Raw genomic sequence first — 20,914 nt, forward strand, 5'->3', positions numbered from 1 at the left:
AAAAAAGGGTCCGTGAACAAATACACACTCACACGTGATTACGTGTTCAAGAAGCTCCTCTTTGCAGAAGCAGACAGGAAAGGGGGCTGTCGGGAAGCTGTGGAGGGGCTGGGAAGGTCTAAAGCTATGGCTTTGGTGAGCACCCGAGTGAGCTGTAGGAAGGCATTTGGAAGAGCAGATTCTGCAGCATCAAAGGATAATTTTCTAAAAGAAGTGGGCATTTCCTCAATTAATTTAAATTCTGAGGCTTTCAGCAGTTGAGGACTAAAACAATTCCACAGCAAAGAACCATCTTCACCAACCCTTAGAAAGGTGACTGTGCCACTCGGCTCATGATGCTAAATGGTCCAAAAGCCTTTGGTGCTGTGACATGGACAAGAAAAATATTAATACACAAACCACATGACACCATTAAAACTCAAAAAACATTTTTTTCATTTAAAAAAGTATTTAGAACACATAAAACAAGGCAACGTTTATTCTTTTTTCTCATCTTCTGGTATGGGGTCTGTTGGTGGCTCCTCCACTGTTGCACTGTTGCTCTCCGAGCCAGTGTTACTATCACTGGTCCCTTCCTCTGCCATACTGTCCACCCCCTCCTGCCCACTCTCCTTGTCCTCAGGAGTAGACGTGCCTTCTTCACCATTCTGTTGGCTTTCTGTCGTTTCTTCAAGGGGTGTCTCCTCTGTAATCACACATTTGTCACTATTAGTTCCAAGACAAAAATTTCTTCTTCTAATTACGCTGACAGTCTAGAGCTGCGCTGTCCAATGTGGTAGCCCCTAACCACGTGCATCTCTCAAGCAGCTGAAATGAGCTGATGTGACTGAAGAACTTTTAGCATGTTTGAAACAATTTGGGGTTTAAAAAACTACTTTTTTTCTTTTTGAGGAAGATTAGCCCTGAGCTAACATCTGCCACCAATCCTCCTCTTTTTGCTGAGGAAGACTGGCCCTGAGCTAACATCTGTGCCCATCTTCCTCTACCTTATACATGGGGTGCCTGGCATAGCCTGGCTTGACAAGCGGTACGTAGGTCCGCACCTGGGATCTGAACTGGCGAACCCCAGGCCGCTGAAGCAGAACATGTGAACTTAACCACTGCACCACTGGGCTGGCCCCTAAAAATCTACTTTTTAACTGCAAATTTATGTAATCTAAATACAGATCAAGTATTTCTAATGAAAATTTAGATGTGCTATAAGTATAAAATACATGTCAGATTTAGTATGAAAAAAGAATGCAAACAATTAATACCTTAAAAACTGGTGATCACATGCTGAAATGATATTGTTTGGGATATACTGGGTTAAGTAATATATTATTAAAATTAATTTTACTTGTTTGGCTTTATTTTTAAGAAATGTCATTAGCAGAAAACGTAACTACACAGTGACTTGCATTTCTTTCTATTGGATAATGCTGTTGTGGAGTGCTTTGGATTTAAGAAGCAAGAAGGCAGGTGTGGAAATGATGTAAGGTCAATGTTTCAGGTACTCTGTTAAAGTCACGCTGGGCTGTTTTCTGTAAGAAATAAGAGCATGAGGTTTTTGCTCTAACAGTCTCAAACAATTTTCCTCACTTTTTTTTCTTCAGCTAGAAGGATAAAATCTGAGTAGAGACCTATAGGCACACACTACTGACAGATGACAAAACAGAAGCAAAGGACTCAGTGTTGTCTAGTTGCAACACGAGCAACAAGCCATACTCAATTTCTCAAGCTCTTGCCTTAACCACAAAAATGCCCTCAAGCTCCAAATTTAAGACAAAAAACATGTTCACACAAAACAGAAAAAGGCTCAGATAATGAAACTTAAAATCTGACTATCTGAAATGTTAATCTGCTGAATTAAATTTTGTAGAAATATATGGTAAAGATATCTATATTCCATTAAATGTTTTCTGATGTTAAGTCAGAAGTCGGCAGTTGAGGACTAAGTATGACTACTGGCCCCTCCACTTCTCGCAATGATGGTCCGGAGAACCTTTGGTTGTGTTTCCTAAGATACTTTTAGCTTAGTCCTCTTTACAGAGTGCACTGGGCAGGGTCAAAATAGTGCCGGAAGGTAAGGTGATCTCAAAATTTCAAGTAATAATCGATTGAATCAGTATTTTATGTAAGTTTTACATGTTACTTTTTGCCTTGAGGAATGCTTTTAATCAGGAAGATCAGTATACCTGGAAGTAAGAATTTTTTTAGGATGGGATCAACAAACTTTTCCCGTAAAGGCTAGACAATAAATATTTTAGGTTTTGCGGGCCAGGCAGTGTCTGCTGCAACTACTCAATTATACTGTGGCAAAGCGAAAGCAGCCACAGATAACATGTAAGCAAACAAGTGTGGCTGTATTCCAATAAAACTTTATTTACAAGACCAGGCGGTGGACAGGATTTGGCCTGCAGATTTTACTCACCCAACCCTGTCCTAGGACACCAAAAACGACTCATCTTAAGAGAAATGACCATATCTTATTTAAACAATTTTAGCAATAAAGGTTAAAATACTGAGCGCCAATACCATGTCAAACCCAATACTAAATGATTTTATGTACATTTTCTTCTCTGTCCTTTGGAATTCATTGTTGGAGGCAGGTACTAGGATATGTACAAATGAGGAAACAGATTAAATAACTTAATCCATGTCATAGTGCTAACAAGTGGTGAAGCAGCATCAGACCCAGATGTCTGACTCCAGGGTCATCATACTTCATATTCCCAAGCCAGAAAACGACATGACTCAATCTGGGCAAATAACCAAGACCTCGAATAGGAAGACTGAAGACAACACACCACTGCTGTTGTGTACTGATACCAACATTTTAAGTGAATCTACTGTAAGAGATTAAGGTTTAGAAAGAAATAGGTAGGTCATACAGAGAATAACTCAAGAGGCAAGATTAACAGAGTGACCTCTGAGAAGCAGTGAGAAAGAAAAATCAAAATTAAAGAAAACTATACAAACTGTTGACATTTCCTTTGGTGTCAACTGGGAGGTTACCTGTCTCCATCGGAATGTTCTCGTCGTCCTTCTTCTCTTCAGTCTTCCCGGCCGCTGGCTCTTCCTCAGGAGCCGCGCTGCTCTGGCCGCGTTCTGCCTGCTCTGCTGCCTCCTTCTCCCGTTCCTCCTGCCTCCTGCGAGCCTGTTCTTCTGCCTGGGCAATTTCAGCTGCGATTTTTTCCATATCCACTTCTACTTTCAAACCGCACAACTGGGAGTCAGAAAAAAATAAAACTCTCCTAATGATGTTCTTTCATTATTTCAAAACTATGCAATATTGACAAATTATTTCAAAAGTGAGTTTTCTTGGCTATGAACTATATACAAATATATGGGAGAAAAAAATCGTGGTTCTAGGTTCTTCTCTGGAACTCTTGTGTCTAGAGGAAAATAAAGTTGCTCTAGTAGCCATGTAACAGCAAATACCATGGAATAGCTGGTGAGGCAATGCTGAAAGTACTGGATTACAGACAAGCCTTCCATTTTCTATGTTAGGCCACCAAACACTAGACTTACTTGTTTTAATACCAAGTGCAAACTGTAAACTACACCAAATGACGATATTTGAGAACTAAATCTCAGAAAAATGAAAATAATTCACGATTGCATGAGTTTAAATTAAAACACGAGAGGGTTCTAGAGTCTGTAGGCCTAGTACATGTGTGTATACTATATGATACTTCAAACCTACTGTAAGTTCGCCAGAAAATGGGAATAATTTTAGAAAGCAAAGATCTTACCAGTTATAGCCAAGTTAATCCTGTTTCAAAGCCAACAACATTCAATAAAAATACTATTTTGGAAAAAATAACGAAAAAAAGGTAACAGACACAGTGATAAAAGTATCGTGAACATATTAAGTTGATACCCTTTTAAGTTCATTGTTAAATGAATCCGTGCTTTCCAGGAATTTCCTCTTCTTTTCCTGGTGTCGCTCCTCAATTTGAAGAAGTTCAGCTTCCAGTTTTCGCTGTAAGACATATGATGAGGCTTTATAAATCCTGCAGTATTTTCTCTAAAGCAAATGTCAAACACAGAAAATCTGTCTCATTTTTTTAATGGTCCACACTTTCTCACAGTGTGACAAATGTTTCGAATTTTTAAATAACTTTTTACAGAATGTGTCTAGCTTTTACAATATAAAATGCAGCATACAGGAGTGACTAAGATTAACAAACATATGTTAAAGAATACTGTCTCAGGCCCGAGCAATTTCTTCAGGAAAAAAATATTTGGTAAAGCAGTAAAGATTGATTGGATATCTCAAATTCTTAATGGATATACTTCCCATCACAAGGCTCTATGTCATAGTCTTTTTGAGGAAGATTGGCCTGAGTTAACAACCACTGTGGAGGAAGACTGGCCCTGAGTTAACACCCGTGCCCATCTTCCTCTACTTTTCATATGCGGGTGCCTGCCACAGCACGGCTTGATCAGCGGTGCTAGGTCTCCGCCCAGGACCTGAAGGGGCGAACCCCACCACGCCAAAGCAGAGCACGCGAACTCAACCGCTGTGCCACTGGCCGGCCCCTCTCTGTTACAGTTTTAATGACAAACTTATTAAATCTCTGGGAAAGGTCCACTCCCTCAAGCCTCTTCCCTGAATCAGGAACAGGGTAGACTAAACACAGAAATACTGAAGAGGCACACTGATGCGTGGAATAGAATCAGGTCACCTGATCTGTGGCATAGGCCTATTTTACTAGAACATATGTTTTGTGACTTTACCTGATGAACCATCAAGGACTGCACCTGCCGTTTGAGGACCTGCATTCTAGCTGTTGTGACGACTGACCGAACGTCTGGCACCACACTCTCACTAAGGATTTCACTGATGAGGCGGTGATTTCTCTGGAAACGGGCAGTGGCTGTATGCTTCATTGAAAAGCCATCATCATAATCTGGAATAAACAAAATGTTCTGGAAATTAGGTCACCAGTAATCATAAACAGGAGAGTGTAACACTTGACCAAGGAGCCATGGCTCTCACTGGTCTAACAAGTGGGCCTACAGGGCATTAACGGAGCACTGGGGCAGTCACTTGATAAAAACCATACAGAGGACATAATGTGTTCATTGGCCAAGATGCTGGTTTTTCTCACAAAATCTTTAAGTGACGACATGTGTCTGAGAAGAATTCAGCTGAAACACAAATGAGATAAAACCATGTGTCTTTTGGCCTAGAAATCAATGTGAAGGCTGCACGTGACGACAAAATCGAAATTCTACCAAATGTTTCACTCTCTTGGTAGTAATTTAAGGCGTTTACAACTGATGACAACATACGAACGGGGCAATGTCTTTGTCATCGCAGCACTTCAATATTAAAGTAATGAAAATGCCCACTGCAGAGAAAACATTATCTCTAGCAATATTCAGTTTCCTACACCAGCAAATACATTTTATGAGATTAAAAACCCACTAAGGCCCTAAAGTAATTTTATAGGAAAAAAATAAATGTTTAATACCAAATTTTACTTTTAATTTTTATCAATTTACACATGTATACAGTTGTTGTCAGTGCGTAAATGTACTGCGTTGCTTTCATCCACTCAAGCTCATATACATATAGCACGGATCTGGTGTATATGCTTATTTCTAATAGCTATGCAACAGTGTTTCCTAATCTCAACCTGTGCTCATCACCTCCACAGTTTTTGACTTACCTGCTAACAACTTGTACTATCATTTACTTAATATTATTTAAATTAACTCACTTAAAAAAAAAAGAGCTCCCTCTTAAGCAATACATATTAAAACAAAAGTTCCTCTCTGAACCACCTAATCAACGTCGTGTCCCATTAGAGGTGGAGGGACCATTCCTTAGGAAACTCAGCTACAGAGGCCCCAGTTGTGCTGCCATGTCATAGTTCAGTACATCCCCTGTTATTTGGTATTTAAGTAGTTCCTAAAACTCATCATCCATAAACATCACCACTACAAACGGTTGTAGAAATTACTTTTTGTTTCCTTTTCAGGTAATTTCTTTAGGATATACACTTCTGAAATTAAAATTATTGGAATAAAAGATATTATTTAAAAAAAATTCTGTGACTTTCTTACTTTTTAAGGAAGAGTTTTTCTATTCACATTTAGATTATATCTGGTATATTTGTGCTACCTCCATCTAACTTCTCTCTTCTGTGGCTAGTTTTTGCTCTCTTCTTTCATCTACATGGCACCAGTGCTGGCCACTGGTAGGGGAAATAAAGTCTTAGCAATCTGGGCCTGTCTTTCCTTGCACTTTAGGTGTCTGATTTTTTTTGGTGGGTGGGGAGGGAATAGGCTTATATTTTCTATTTATTTTCTAACTTACCAGCTATTTACTTTATCTCATGAACATTCTCTAAAACATCATTTAAAAAGCCTTCCCCGTCTTGTGTGTATAAATGCATGTTTCTCGCAGTCTTTCAGTTGTCTTCGCAGCTGGTGGACTCACGGTCTGCTGCCCTTCTCTTCGTTTTATGGACATTTCCACTTCTCAAGTCTCCCTCTTTCTACCCAGTTCTGAGGGATAAAGTCCAAGGTCTAAAGTCATTCTTATCTTGGCATCTTAATTATTATCTGTCCTTTCTTACTAGCAGCTTTAAGATTCGATCTTAAACTTAGAAAACACAGTTGGCAGAAGTTTGAGAAAGAGAGAAAAGGATTCTCTTTTGAAGACTGTTCCTGAATGAATCTCTTCAGTCCTTCTCAATGTTCATGCTGCTATCTTTCACCTAATGAAAACCTGACCTATTTTCTACTTACGGCTTCTATGTTGCCAGCCTGCTTCCTCTTGTACTGAGCCCTATCCTTCCAATTATTTGTAGACTGGGTCTTTTCTACTTTTTAATTCTGCGTATGTTTTTCTTGCATTAATCATCCAATTGGGTAGTTAAGGTCTGCATATGCTCGTGTGTCTTTAGCGCTGCCGATTCTGTTTAACATTTGATACTGTTTCTATTCCATATTCTGTTCTCTATATTTATTACTATATCCTATTCTGTATTTATGAGAATATTTGTCAATATCCGAGTCCATTCTTTTAAAAAATCATTTTTTCCTCTCCTTTAAAGTATATCACATCTTTAGGTGGTATTACTGCTTCCTCTCTCAATAGCATCTTCTTTAAAGTTCTTACAAGCTTCTTTGTTACTGCTACTTTAAAATAGGATCTTAAATTATTTTCTTGATGTTTTTTGTTGCTTGTAGCTAGAGCTTCCAACCTTTTCCACATCACAGCAGCACACAGAGAAAGCACTACTTGGACAGTATGCTTGGTATGTGGATGATATGGTAGCTGGAGGTGTCTAGTTCTGGTGCTCCTCATAGCTTCAGACCCCGCCTGGCTGCAGGGGACCAGGGGCCGAATATGCACACCTGCAAACTGTGGAATGCCAGTTAGGAAGCTCTGCTATTTGTGTGTGTGTGTATAAAATTTCCATGTGTGCACCCTCATGAGTGTTATCCTAAGCTATATTTATAAATTCTAGTTGGATTTTTGAATTAACTGGAAAAGAAATTTCAGGCTTCTTCCCTCTTATTAACTTTCTCCCTTAAGAGCCTTTAATTCAGCAAATCAAGGGACCCAGTAAGAAAACAGGATATAACTAGAAGGCACTTAGCTTTTTAAAAGCAACTGAGGCAAAATCTTGATCTGATTCAAAAACCTTTCATGTATTCTGAGTACAAAGATTTTGATAAAAAATAAATAATTTTAGCTATTTTCTGCACTAAAAAGGACATTTCCTTTTCTTGTGGGAAATTCACATACAAATCTTACTCAAAATAACTAATCAAAATATTGAAATGGTACTTAATTTATGCTTTGTTTTCCACTTAGGATATCAATTAAAAACAAGAGATTTTTATTTTACTTCTCAGAGAAAGCATAAATGAAACCCCACTTTTCTTTTACCATCTGGATCTTCAGCAGGCTGAATGCTCATGTAAGGTTCTCCTTTCTCCATGCGAGACTGTCTCTGTCGACTTTCTTCCTCTAAAGCAGCTTCCGCACGACTTTTTGCATTTATGTAAGCAAGGTAAGCTGGGGAATTATGATAGGCCTTCATAGATTCATTGTACTCTATCTGAAATTCAAATGTTTTTCAGTTTTATAATTAACATTTTGCAGGTTATAATGAATACCTATATTATCTCATTTGAATATCAAAAGACATGACAATTATCTCCGTTTTACAGACAAGGAATCTGAAGCCCAGAGAGATTAAGTGATTTGACCCAGGCAGACAAGGCCCGAGTGCAGCCGCAGCTGTCTGATTAGATCTTACGTTTCTTTTAAAATAACAAGCAAATGTTTGTGCATTTCACATTGTACCCATCCCTTTGCAGGCCCCATTATACCTTTTCTGCTTCGTATTCGTTTAAATATTCTTGTTTTTCTTCATCAGTGAGATCTCGCCACATGCCACCAATAATCTTGCCAATCTCCCACAATTTTAGGTCAGGGTTGGAAGCCTTTACTTGGTCCCAGACCTTAAAAAGGAAACAGATGACATTTCAGTATTGATGCCTAAAAATAGAGACCTTTAAAAACACTTTTTAACATGGAAATTTTTAAATAAAACAAAAGCAGAGGGGATAGTGTCATATCCCTGTGTTCTCATCAAGCTGCTGCAACAGTTATCAACAGCTGGCCAATCTCATTTCATCCAGACTCTGCTGGCTTACTTTACGGCAGGTCTCAGACATCTCCAATCCCTGCAGACACTTAAGATGAGCTAACTCAATAACCTAGTCTGTGTGTCTCTAAAAGTTCACGATAATTTAGAAGGAAAGTGGTTAATTTGTATAATACAATACACCATATCCTCAAATATATATAGATAATTATGACCAAAAAATTGAAAAATTTCTAAATAGTGTGAAAATAGCCAAATGCTCTTCTTTCATAAAGATATCGGCTATAATTGTTATTTTAAGAGTAATGTAGGTTCATCATTAAAAAACAAAAAGAGGGAGAATTCAAGGAAGTATAAAGAAAATAAAAATTACCATAAGCTTATTGTTTAGAGATAACTATTGTCTTTTAGGCTTTTTTTCCTTTAAACTAACAATGCAGTTGCTATTATTTTTATAAAAATGATATTAACACACAGTCTTGTATCCCTTTTCTCAATTAACGTTTTTCTCATGTCATTAAATATTCTCCAAAAGACTACATAGCATTATCTTAAGGATTTTAACAGTTTAACTGTTCTTGTTGGATTTTAGTTCTGCAATATTGAAACTAGAACTAACTTCCTTGAAAACCGCAATTCTTTATCCTTTCCTCTGGCTCTGCACAGAAAAGCTGGCTAAGCCAACCTGAAATCCAATGTAAAGCCAAGAACAAAGGCGCAGTGCTCATTCCCTTCCAGCTCCTGGGCACCTACCTTTCTGCTGTACCTCATGTAGGGCATCAGCGGCTTATCTGGTGGCTTTGGGGGTTTTGGAATCGTAATACCAGAGGATGCCTACAAAAGAGTTAGACACATTCATTATTCAATTGCAAAAAGTTCATCAGCAAACTGAAAAGAGAGTCCCTTAAAAAATTCTAATGCGCCTTTCTTCTACTCGTCCATGGATACAAGATTCTTATATTTTCTCCACTGAAAATAGCTATCACTGCAAATTCAGAAATGTTCACATGAAAAGAAAATGACTTTAAGCACATAATTTAAAAATATTTTACTTAGCAGTTTATTGCCACTGCTTTGACAACCTGGCTGTAAGAACAAATAAAATATTACATAATTATCCATACATCGAATATATGTGGTTATATATCAATTGTCCCACATTTAGGACATTACCTGGCACTCTTTATTGTGCTTAATTTACCATTACACATACAGTCAACACTTGATTATCTGCATGAGTCTCTAACTCCTTCAGCACTGACCACACGCACACTGTCTGCAGGAGACTCCATCAATGTGTACTATTTAAGGGATGCTCCCCCACCACCACCGCCAAACTACTTCCTAGATTCAACAACGGAAAACCAAAAACCTTATCTCCTTTATCACGACTAGAGCTTCTACTTTTCTTAAGGTTCTATGTCCATATCTAGGGTTTTTTCTAAAGGGGATCAAAAAGTGTGAACTATAGTCATACCTTTTTTGTCCTAATCACAGTGTAGGAGTGAACAAGCTTACCGGGAACAGAGAAATGGCAGACATGGGGCTTGATTAAGTTATTTTAAGGCCTTATACCAAGAAACTCCATTTGATTAAAAAATTTTGGTTTTGTGGGGAAGACACAGAAAGGAAAAGGCAAACAGAAAAAAGGAGGGGGGAGACTGAAAAATTTTTTAAAAAGGTAAAGAAAAAAGTGAGTTAGAGGGAAAAAAAGGGAAAGAAAGAGAAAGATGAGAGATGTGTTCTTCTGCGGGCAGCTACCTAGGCGAGAGACATCAGATGGCTTCTAGAGGGCATCCCAGATAGCTCCATCCAGGAGCGCCTATTTCTGAACTTAGTCTCATCTGAACGTACATGATTGCATCTGATCAAGGACCCAGATGTCTAGGAGACTCCTGATACTGATTCTCCTTGACAGGCTAGGGGGCAGAAATGCTGGCTTCACTCTAATTATCAAAAGACAGGGGTTGGCAAATCCTTATAAGAAAACTTAAGTGACATTTTCTTCCTTTGCCCTTCTATTGCTACTGTGATAAAACCCCAGGGGAACTCCTCCATCCTGGGCTGGGACCCCAACCATAACTTTATTTTTCATCCAAGGGCTCAGGGATTAGCATGATTATGCCACCTTCCACTGCTTCAATGTTTCCTCTTCCTACAAGTAGTGTCTCCCTCCATCCCTATATACTTGTCACTAACTCTGCTTCTTCGAACATGAACTTATTAGAAAGTATTTCACCTTTGCAGCAGCAGTTCCTCTCTTTCCACTCCTCCCACGCACTCTGACCACACCTCGTGCTGGTGCCCATGCAGACAGACCCTGTTTTCAGCCAGCAGGGGCAACGGAGGTGAGCCATGGGGGATGGAAGCTGTCAACAGCGGTGGTACGAACAGCCAGTAAGAGGAGATCTGTCTCAGGGCTGCAGGAATTCTTGTGTGTGTGTGTGTGTGTGTGTGTGTGTGGGAATTCCCACAAAGCTAACCTTATGTCACGTCCGACACAAACATTCACAATTCCATGAAATGGGTTACAAAGAAAGTTGGAATTGTGCCAATAATTGAAGTTGGCAGACCACTATTAACATTTTTTTTAAAAAGAGGCAAAGAATTCTAAAATGTCTATGTTTTAATGTGTTGAATTAAAACACTGTAAAAACAAATTATAGTAATATTTGAGCTTTGATATTTTTCAATGAACTGCATTTTATAACATTAACAGATTTGCTTATTTCTTTTTCTCAAAGGTAGGCACCCAGATCATCTACATACTGAGGTCATATTTTTATTACATTGACCAATTTACAAATACAAACAAAACAAAACCCAAAACATAACGACAAAGTTAAATTCTAGCTGGTTTTCAGGATACGAAAGATCTATATCACTCAACACCCCTATTTATTTACCATCTCAGACAGACATCTTTCTACAATGTCTTAAACATTATTCTGAAAAAAAAGTTAGTTTGCACTGAACATACTTACAACCACTGCTTTGTTGTAATCCTCTGGTTTGAGATGTGAAAGATCGCTGGCCCCTTTACTAAATGGCCCAGGGGTGATGCTTTTGGAAAGCTTGTTTCCTTTTTTAGCTGTTTCTTTCCTTGCTCTATCAGGAAACCTACCTCTAGGCAGCAATTGTCCCTCTTTCCAATTTTCTGCCTCCAACTGGCAATGAGTTGGGGGAAAACAAGTAATTAATTATGTTTGTTAAAACTGCTTACGTAAGAGTAAGGTCCTGGGAATCTCCTATGAATAAAGTCCATGATTTTGTGAAACTTATTTTGACTCTCAAGAGTTTTTGTTGTTTCTTCCCAATCCTCAGCTTATTTAAGGGTTTTCTTCTGGGATGGACTTTCCATTAAAACACAGAAATAAGCTGTTTTCATATTCTATCTCAATCTGTTTCCACACCTGTGATTAAGAGAAGGTTCATCATCATCTGAATGAAGAACTGGCTGGGAGTGAATCCCATCTCACAGCTATCATAAGCACTCCAAAAGGTTTCCACAAGCTATATAAAGAGTTTATTGCTTGAAAGCTATTCAAGTGTCCTGGGGACATCAGGAAAACCAGATGTTCTGTAGAGCCTACAGGAAGTTACTTCATAGAGCTTCACAGAACCATTCCGTCAAATCACTTACTTAAGGAGATTTGCAGACAATAATACCAAACAGGAGTCAAAAAAAAAAAAAAGGCAATACATAATTGGGGTCATCTTAAAATAAAATGCTTTTAAAATGGTAAAAATCAGATCTATTGAGTTCTAACACAACTTAAATTAGATATCTTAAAAAAGTAGCATAAACCTTAAGGCATAACTAATTTTCATAATTTTCTTAGAGAGTGACTCAATGACCCGAGAGAGAGGTCACTAAAAGTCGAAGGCGCTGCGATTAACACAGGCTAAAGCCTCTCCATTTTCTAGGCCCTTCAGGTGGTTAAGTCTAAGCAGTCCTGAAAAGACTATAATACGAGAAAATAACTACAAAGAACCAAAACACCAACTTTTCCATGCCCAACATCCTGCCTATACCAATCTACCCTGAAGCTAGTGCCTACTCCAAATGTTGGGTTCTAACATCCCCAAGAAGGAATGGGGAGAAAGAGATAACCGCCCGAGGCTCGGAGACAGCAAGGACACTTTCCTTTTCCTAGTTAAGTTTCCACGAACGATCTCACTTTATTAACAGAGAATTCCCACAGATACATCCAAGTTGAGAAGAAAATGCTCACACAAACGGAAATACAAAGGATTCTAATATTACAGTTAACCACCATTTCTATTCCATTAACATAGATAATCAAGAGCTGACTGTATAGAGCTATTAAAGTGTAATTCTCTTTTTCACTGCCCATGAATAATTTTCTCCATTAACATGAACGATCCAAAACTGATTTTGCTCCTTGTTTAAATTAAAATGTTCTTTATCATTTGATAACCTTGCCACCCATTACACTTGTGAAACAACACATTTAGGCCAGGGAAAAACACGTACCGATGCACATAAAAACTGTATGCATTGTGAAATGCATACAAACACACACTTTGTCAGAATTCTTTTCAGATACCATGAAATATGCATGGCACATAAAACTTGATATGCTTATGAAGTACAAATTATGCAGAAACAATGAAAAATTTAGACAAACAAAACCTATCAAGCTAAGCAATATGCTTACCAAGATAGACATAGTTTGATAGTTACAGGCTTTCTGCTTTAGCTCGACTACAGGGTGAGAGGGCTTTTTTGAAGTCACATTAATTGAGTTATTTAAGAATACAGCAAACAAAAACCAGTACTAAAGAGTTTACAGCCATTCTGGGTTGTATAAATTCTCATCAATACCACATTCAAATGTATGTAGGTATTTGGCTTTTGGATTTATGTTTTTAAATTTATTTTTGGTAAATCATTCTTACAGTTATTTGTTTCTTTGGTACTTAAACTTCTTTGAATGGAGTTTATGATGATTCTAAAGTAAAAAGTCTGAAGTACGTAGTCCAATTTTGATATCTTAGATTGATCATTTAAATGGAACATCCTAAGTTTCAGAAATCATATCCCTTATCCTATGGATTATTAATGTACTTCTAGCTGTAGATATCTAGTCTGGTACTTCAAATTAATTTCATTCAACTTCTATTCTGCAATTCTTTGAAATGACAAAATTTTTTTCTCTTTTTAACTAGAGAGAAATGAATCTCAATTAGAAGGTCAAATATTAAATCCAAAAGACAAATAATTATGTGTAGCAGTTCAAACTGCTAAGCCAGACAAAAAAAAAACCAGGTCTGTAAACCCAGCCTTTACTAGGAAACTGAGTTCTTGAGCCTAATGCCAATTACCTTAAGGGAAAGATACTCTTCATCTCAAAAAGGGTATTTTAACCATAAGAAACTCTAGGTTTGTCTACATATAGTATAAGCATTAATTGCCCAAGGCTTTATCTCTACCAACCACCAAACAGAATGAATTCTTCTTTTCTTCCATATACATATCCAGATCTCACTATTTTCTTTTCGGTGTAAGATGGTACAACGAATGTTTAAAATAGTCAAAAAGCCAGGTTAAAAAAATTTTTTTTAATGGCTGTGCTGATGATTCAAAAGGACCTAACTCTGAAGGCATTTCTGGTCAATTCCAGTTGTTTGCCGGATGCTGTAATAGTTGATTCTCCTACCGTGACCCGGCTGTTGGTGCCCGGGTTCCCTCCCAGCCTGTAGTTGTTGTAGGCGAGATGACTGTATGGATTGTATCCCACAAACCCTGGTGTGCTGGGCATTTGCTGATGGAAACAAATGAGACAAAAACACGAATGAGAAATGAGCTCAAACGAGGAAAACACAGAAATGAAAAATGATCTGCATATGGCATGCAAAAGCAACCTGAATTTAAACAAGCAATGATGTGTTGTAATTGTTCTTTTTCTTTCATTGAGAAACCAGTCTGCAAGTGGTTTTTTTTTCTCCTTCCTTCTCTTTGCAGGGGCCAGTGGTATTTGTGTGTGTGAATGTGAGTGCTTGTTTTTTGGGAAAAGCAGTACAGTGAAGTGTCTTAACCATTCAGGATTAAATTTATAGTCCACAGTATAATATAACACTTGGCGATATGTCTGAGATAGGAAAGCTTGAAATGTTATAAACTAGAAGTCTGAAAACACTTTACATGCAAAACAAAACATGATTTATTTGACAGTTATGTGGATGCTGCCAACGTATTTATCTACTAAAAACAAATAAAAACAAGAAATGCATCGCTTTCAAAGACAGTTTTAAATCATTTTATATAATGTGATAAATGAGAAGAGACTCCAATCAGGAAGCCAGAAGTTGTCAATAGAAAAGAACATATGTGGGATTTAATGGATGTCACATACATGATTTCAAAACAAAGACTTGCAAGAAATGCATGGATATCATAATGGGGTACTGTCTCATCTTTTTAACCCAGTCATTCTTTTATAGGCTTTCTCTTCCATCTCTTCTTGATCCATCTTCCATAGGTCAATCATGGACAATTTCTGCATTTAGTTTTAATGTGACAGTTGACAGATTTGAACTTTATTTTTTCCTCTAGTTTCCTGACAGTCTAGCCCCTTCCAAACACAACAGCTCGTTGCAGCAATGGCATTCTTGGCTTTTGTGAATTATGTGTTAATGTGATCACAAATGGGCTCTTGTATAGCAGTGCCCTCATGCTTAATACAATGACATCCAATGTTAATGAGAATCAAGGTATAATGCACAAAAAGGATGTAGCAGAGAGACCAAAAGTATTTTACCTAATGAAATTCAATCAAAACAAGTGAGAGTAATTTCATTTGAACATGCAATTAAGAATATCAGACCTGACTTTTATAATATAAAATACACTTAACACATCCCAACTAAGCTGTAGCTGTATAAACACAACTTTCTAAAACATGCCGCTGCACAAATCCTTAGTGTCCGAAAGAAAGACATTCAAGCAGATATTACATTTGATACTCTTTAGGAGAACAACTGATCAATTTCTAGTCTATTTAGTTATAGAAGACGCAAATTAAGCATATTTAAGTAGGCAAAACACAGATGAAGCATCAAAGGCACAAAAGAAGTGTATGTTACTTGGAGTGGTACATTTAGGGCGGGGGGTGGTGGTGGTGGTGGAGGTGGTGGTGGTGATGGTGGTAGAAGTAATGGAAAAAAAAAGGAAGGAGGATAACTCATTTAATATCCACTCTGTTGGATGTCCTGATCCCTAGTCCTCTGTATTTTGTGTCAATGTGAAATTATAATGGTACAGAAATATGACTAAAGAAAGGCAAAAAAAAATCCCTTTCTACATTTGAGAAGTCATAAGGGGATGCTTGGTTTTTGAGCTATTTTTATTATCTCAAAAAATCAAGTTTGTCTTCAAGATACTATACACTGTCAGAAGCAGTATTTACGTCAAAATGACTTATTCAAAGGTTGCGTCAACAATGAGAAGCACTGTTCAACATTATGAGGCAATAATGTAAGGGAACTAAAAAAAAGAGATTGAAACTAAAACATTACAATGATACCATTTCCAAGAATGAAGTACATGATTAGCTCTGAGGTCAGGAATCTCAATTGTTCAACTCCATCTGTATAGCCACTAGCAGAGTGCCAAGGAGATGGTCATAGGAAATGTTCTTTGATTTAAGAAAGAAAACAAACCAAACACAGGACTTTAAGATCTACTGGAAGTAACTTTAGAGACTGTATATTACATAAATTGAACTGAGAACATGTAATACAGTATCTCTTTTTAAAAGTATCTTACTAAGGAAAAGCAAATTGTTGATAAACGTAACTAAAACATATATCTGAGGGTTAGTAAATAAGAGTAGTTATCTAATGGAGAAAACAAAATTACACAAGGACCTAATTAGTAAACTAGGTGGAAATTTAGGGGGTAGGAGGTACGGAAGGAGGGCTAGGAGCTGGTAAAGAACTGCTTTTGAAGGGTATGGCCAATGTTAACAGTGTTTTCGTTTGTTTTTAAAAAAAACAACAAGGAATCCATTTCAGCAAGGCCTGAAAAATCTGTTACTGTTTTGTGGATCGGACAATTATTTTACATGCTGACCAAGCTGGGCTAGAGCTTGCTGGGTGAAAAAACTAGTTCACAACTGTTATTTAGATACTTTGAAAAATATCAATTCTCAAACCCATAAAATATTATTTATGGAGTGGAATAAAATTCAATAGCAAGATCTGACCCACAGATAATGAAATCCTTGCTTGAACAGCTTGAAAATAAAGATTTACAATGAGTGTTATTATAGAACTGGAAGCTTTATTGTTTAATACGAAAATTATATATAGACAAGGAGAGAAAAATGTAACCAGTTGAAGGCTAGGTTTAAAAATAATAAATGCCAGAATGAGTATTCATTCAATATCAGTTTTAAAGACTCTTAATAGAGATCAACAAGAAAGAAGTGTTAACTTGTTTATTTCCCATTAAAAAAAAGAAGTGAGCAGGAGGTTGGCATTTCAGCAGTATGTTTCTTTAAATGTTGGGGCTGGTTCAAGGTAAGATGCAAAGAGTTATTTTATTTAGTAGGAAGTGCTGTTTTTCAGCTGAGTTTTTCATCCTGTTGCTGTGATGACTGAGTGACTGTCACTGGAAGACATCTGGGTTTTTGTATCAAGGCCAGACTTGGCTATTACATTAACAAGAAAATTAAAACTTACTGTTGCAGGAGCTGGGGTGGGAGGTGGGGCATAAGATGGTCTTTCTGTTTGAAAGAAAATAAATAACTTCTTGTAAACAACTGAGATATAATACTATGCAACAAAACTACCAATGGTCCTGTTTTGAAGAAAAAAAATGAGAGTATTTTGGAATTCCCACTTGCTAGGGCATTAGTTTCTTATTAATATAGATCGATAAATATAAAAAATGAAACTTACTTGACATTTTGGAAGATTAAGTTCTCAGTTCCTTAAGAATGAATCTGAGACACTAAAATAAAAAAAAGAAAAAAAAAAGAAAAAAAAAGAGAATCAAAACTCAGCAAGCATAAGAGAATGTTTTCCTAAAGAATAGGGTAGTTTATAATTGGTACTTCTTAGTAAAATTACTTTATCTTCTAGTAATCAAGTCTTTTGCATATTTTAGTAATTCTTTAGGTCATCTGGTTGATCAGAATTAAATGACTAAAACAAATCACCGGGGATATTAAACGTAATATTAGACATATACTTTCAAGTTTTTTCTTATGATACTGAGCCACCTCTTGTATGGAAAACATTTTGTGGATGCCATGTAAACATTCAATAAGACCGATAAAAACTGAATGACAATAGAATGATGTATTATCAGGGCCCACTCCAACAAGGCCTACCAGATACGGACAGTCCCCAGACCAGCAGCAGCTCTACCTTCCTTTTAGGATAACAACTCCTATTAAAATGGAGTGGCATTTCACTCCTGGAGGTAGTGCAAAAGGTACTTGGTATGATAATGCGCTTTACATTCTCTTCTAGTGGTAAAACAACTTTCTAAATGCTGGGAATAAATTTTGGGCATCTACCTGAAAAACTATCAAAACTTCGCAGTCCATTTCAAAATATATCTCCTCAATGGAGCTTTCTTGATAAATCACCTGGGCAGAATTACTGCTTCCTCATCGAGACTCCTACCCAATATACATAGATCTATGATATCGTATTATACCTGTTCATATGGCTAGATGGTGTGCTGCCTGGGAACAGAGACCATCTAATTCATTGCTGTAGTCCCAGCACCTAGCTCCATTCTTTATAAATTTTGCCCTAGCATTTACCAGCTCACAACATGACCACACACACGAGCTTGTTCCTGACATCAATATACATCACACACGGTGCGTACAAAGACATTCATTTTTAGAAAAAACCCAGATAACTTCTAAGACTACAGGAGTACTTTCATCCAACATTATGTGAAACAAACAGGATCTTTTTGCTTCTATGTTGCATTTTAAGGGACTTCCCTGGAGCATAGGAATAAGAGGCCTGGTGTGGAAAGAAACGCTTTACTTTCTCACTGGCCCAAACTGGGTCTCTCCCCCTTTCCTTAAGGAACAGGCAGAAACCATTGATTCTAGTGGAAATCTGCACATTCAGGGAGCTGTCAACCAACATCCAGTAGGCCTTGCTGTGGGGAGCCCTGAGAATAACCGCCACAGGCTGCCGGGTACATCACACTTGATTGTTAGCACATTAAAATTATTACTCTCCTTTGCTATACTATAAATTCTAAGAGTGGGTTTGTACATTTACCCACCACTGGATCCATCCTCGGTGCCTGGCATAAAATACTAGATAGGTATTTGGTGAGTACCTTGCACGGAACAGGCTTCTTACCTACACTATCTTGTCTGACAGTCACAACTACCAAGGAGATACGTACTGCCATCCCTATTTACAGATGACAAAAAGGAGTCTCGGCGAGTTTAAGTAACTTGTCCAAAGACACACAGCCAAGAAGTGCCAGAGTCGGGTTTTAAACCCAGGTCAAACGGTTTCAGAGCTTTCGCTCCTCCCTCTAAGCCACACCGCGAGTCCTCCGGCCGCTGCCTCAACCGAGGGGAAACCAGCTTCCGGGGGGCGAGGACAACCGGCTGGCCCCCAGGGCTTCCTCTGCGGTCCTTTCCTTTAGGCTTGTCGCGGAGGCTGCGCGTCACCAGCAACTCCACCAAAGCGGGGTACGCACAGGCGCTCTGACCAGTTCCGCGGGGTGCGGGGAAGGGGCAAACCTTGCCGCCAAGGAGGGGCCCCAGATGGGACTCGCTCCCAGCCCTCGCTCCGCTAGGCCTCAGGGAGGCCGCCATCGGGCCCCAGCTCTGGCCCCGCGGCCAAGCCTGAACCCCAGCAACCCCTGGGAGCTCGGGTTCCAGCCGAGCCGGGACACCACGACTTGCCACCCTCCCGACCCGGCCAGGCCCGGTTGGGAACACTCACCCGCGGGCAGAAGAGGTGCCCGCAGCTCCAGCCTCGCTTCCCTTTGTCCCGCGCACGCCCCGCCCCTCGCGGCCGGCGCTTCCGCGCTCGCACTTTCCACACTCCTCCGGATCCCTCTCTGCGCCCCCCCCCGACTCTCGGCAGAAAATGCACCTTCTAGGGAGGATGCGGGGAGGCTTCGCACACTCAAGGATTTTTTTTCAGGCCCCAGACATTCCTCAAAACTCCCGAATCTGGGTCCTTTTCCGCCCGGCCGCCGATTCGTCACGGCGGCGAGGGCGGAGGTGGCGCGACCGCGGGCTAGGCCGGGGCGGCGGCAGGCCCCCCCGAGAGCTGGGGGCCGCGGCCTGGGCCTCCGCGCGGGCCCGGGGGACAGCGGGGCGCCCCGACCCGAGGCCCCGGAGCCACTGTGGCCGCGCGGGCCGCGCCCTCTCCCAGGCTCCGCGCCCGCCAAGCGGCTTGTTTCCCCCGGTCTTTTTCTTTCCTCTTTCTGGCTGAGAGAGCCGGTTATCAGGCGCGGAGGGCTCGCTTCGCGGGGTTTCCGGCCTCTCAGGGCGTCCTGCCCTCAGCGCCGGGCATCAGCTTCGGCGAAGAGCGACGCGCGCGTCTCAGTTTTTCCCGGCGCCAGCGCGGGGCGATTGCCGCGGGTCTCTGAGCCGAGGCCCAGAGGTGTCCATCCCTCGCCCGGGTTGTGTGCCCTGCAGCCCGGCCTGGGCTCCTTCGCTTCCCTCTCCGGAACGACTGTCCCCCACCTTCAGCTTAAGTCACCCCCGCCGCCCAAACCCTCCCCTGATCTCCCACAGCTCTTCGATAACTTTATTGTGGTCTCTCTCCAACTCGTTGTATCAGACTCTGTTTGTCACCTCCAATGCGTTATGAAAGCAAAGGTTCAGTCATCTGCGTTGGTCGCCTTCCTATCGCCAGTACCCATTAAGGCCTCGACCCGCTGTTAGATGCTCGGTAACTGTGTGCTGAGGCAGCCTCTGGCCCGGTCCCGGGCTTTTTGCACTAGATCGTGAGTACGCTGGTTTACCAGTTAGAAGCCCGTTCCTTGGATCTATAGACACCTGGCTATGTTATGTGCCACTGTGGAGGGAGAAGGAACAGATAGGGTCCCTGACCTGTGATGACTTGAAAGCAGTGTTGACGTTTAGAGCGATTGATTGAATTCTTGGCCTGCCCTTAGCCCCCATCCTGGGTGTACCAGCAGGGACTAGGGCATCTCCAGAAGTCTGTAAAGCCAGGGGCAAGTGACACTGTCCAATTCTTCCACCTCTAATATTTTTATACCCATGAATAGAGATTAGAGAAATTGAAGAGCATATTGAAGG

At 39.8% G+C, this 20,914-nt stretch overlaps 1 protein-coding gene across 1 annotated transcript; it reads right to left on the minus strand.

Moving 5' to 3' along the window:
* Window positions 1-411: 411 nt before the first annotated feature.
* SMARCE1 (SWI/SNF related, matrix associated, actin dependent regulator of chromatin, subfamily e, member 1) lies at window positions 412-19,690 on the minus strand. The gene is made up of 11 exons (XM_046677346.1): window positions 19,584-19,690; window positions 17,550-17,601; window positions 17,331-17,374; window positions 14,306-14,410; window positions 9,375-9,455; window positions 8,344-8,475; window positions 7,898-8,069; window positions 4,726-4,898; window positions 3,866-3,967; window positions 2,998-3,208; window positions 412-685 (listed from the first exon to the last, which is right to left on the minus strand). Exons 2-11 carry the CDS (start codon window positions 17,554-17,556, stop codon window positions 477-479), a joined length of 1,236 nt encoding a protein of 411 aa, XP_046533302.1. The 5' UTR covers window positions 17,557-17,601; window positions 19,584-19,690; the 3' UTR covers window positions 412-476.
* Window positions 19,691-20,914: the final 1,224 nt, after the last annotated feature.

Source organism: Equus quagga, chromosome 11 (genome assembly GCF_021613505.1).
Source record: "Equus quagga isolate Etosha38 chromosome 11, UCLA_HA_Equagga_1.0, whole genome shotgun sequence".
NCBI lineage: Eukaryota > Metazoa > Chordata > Mammalia > Perissodactyla > Equidae > Equus > Equus quagga.

Coding starts and splice junctions, on each gene's coding strand:
- SMARCE1 (XM_046677346.1), bottom strand. Junction 8,070..8,343: donor ACGAATACGAAGCAGAAAAG/GTATAATGGGGC, acceptor TTTGAATTTCAG/ATAGAGTACAATGAATCTAT. Junction 3,209..3,865: donor TTAACAATGAACTTAAAAGG/GTATCAACTTAA, acceptor TCTGACTCCCAG/TTGTGCGGTTTGAAAGTAGA.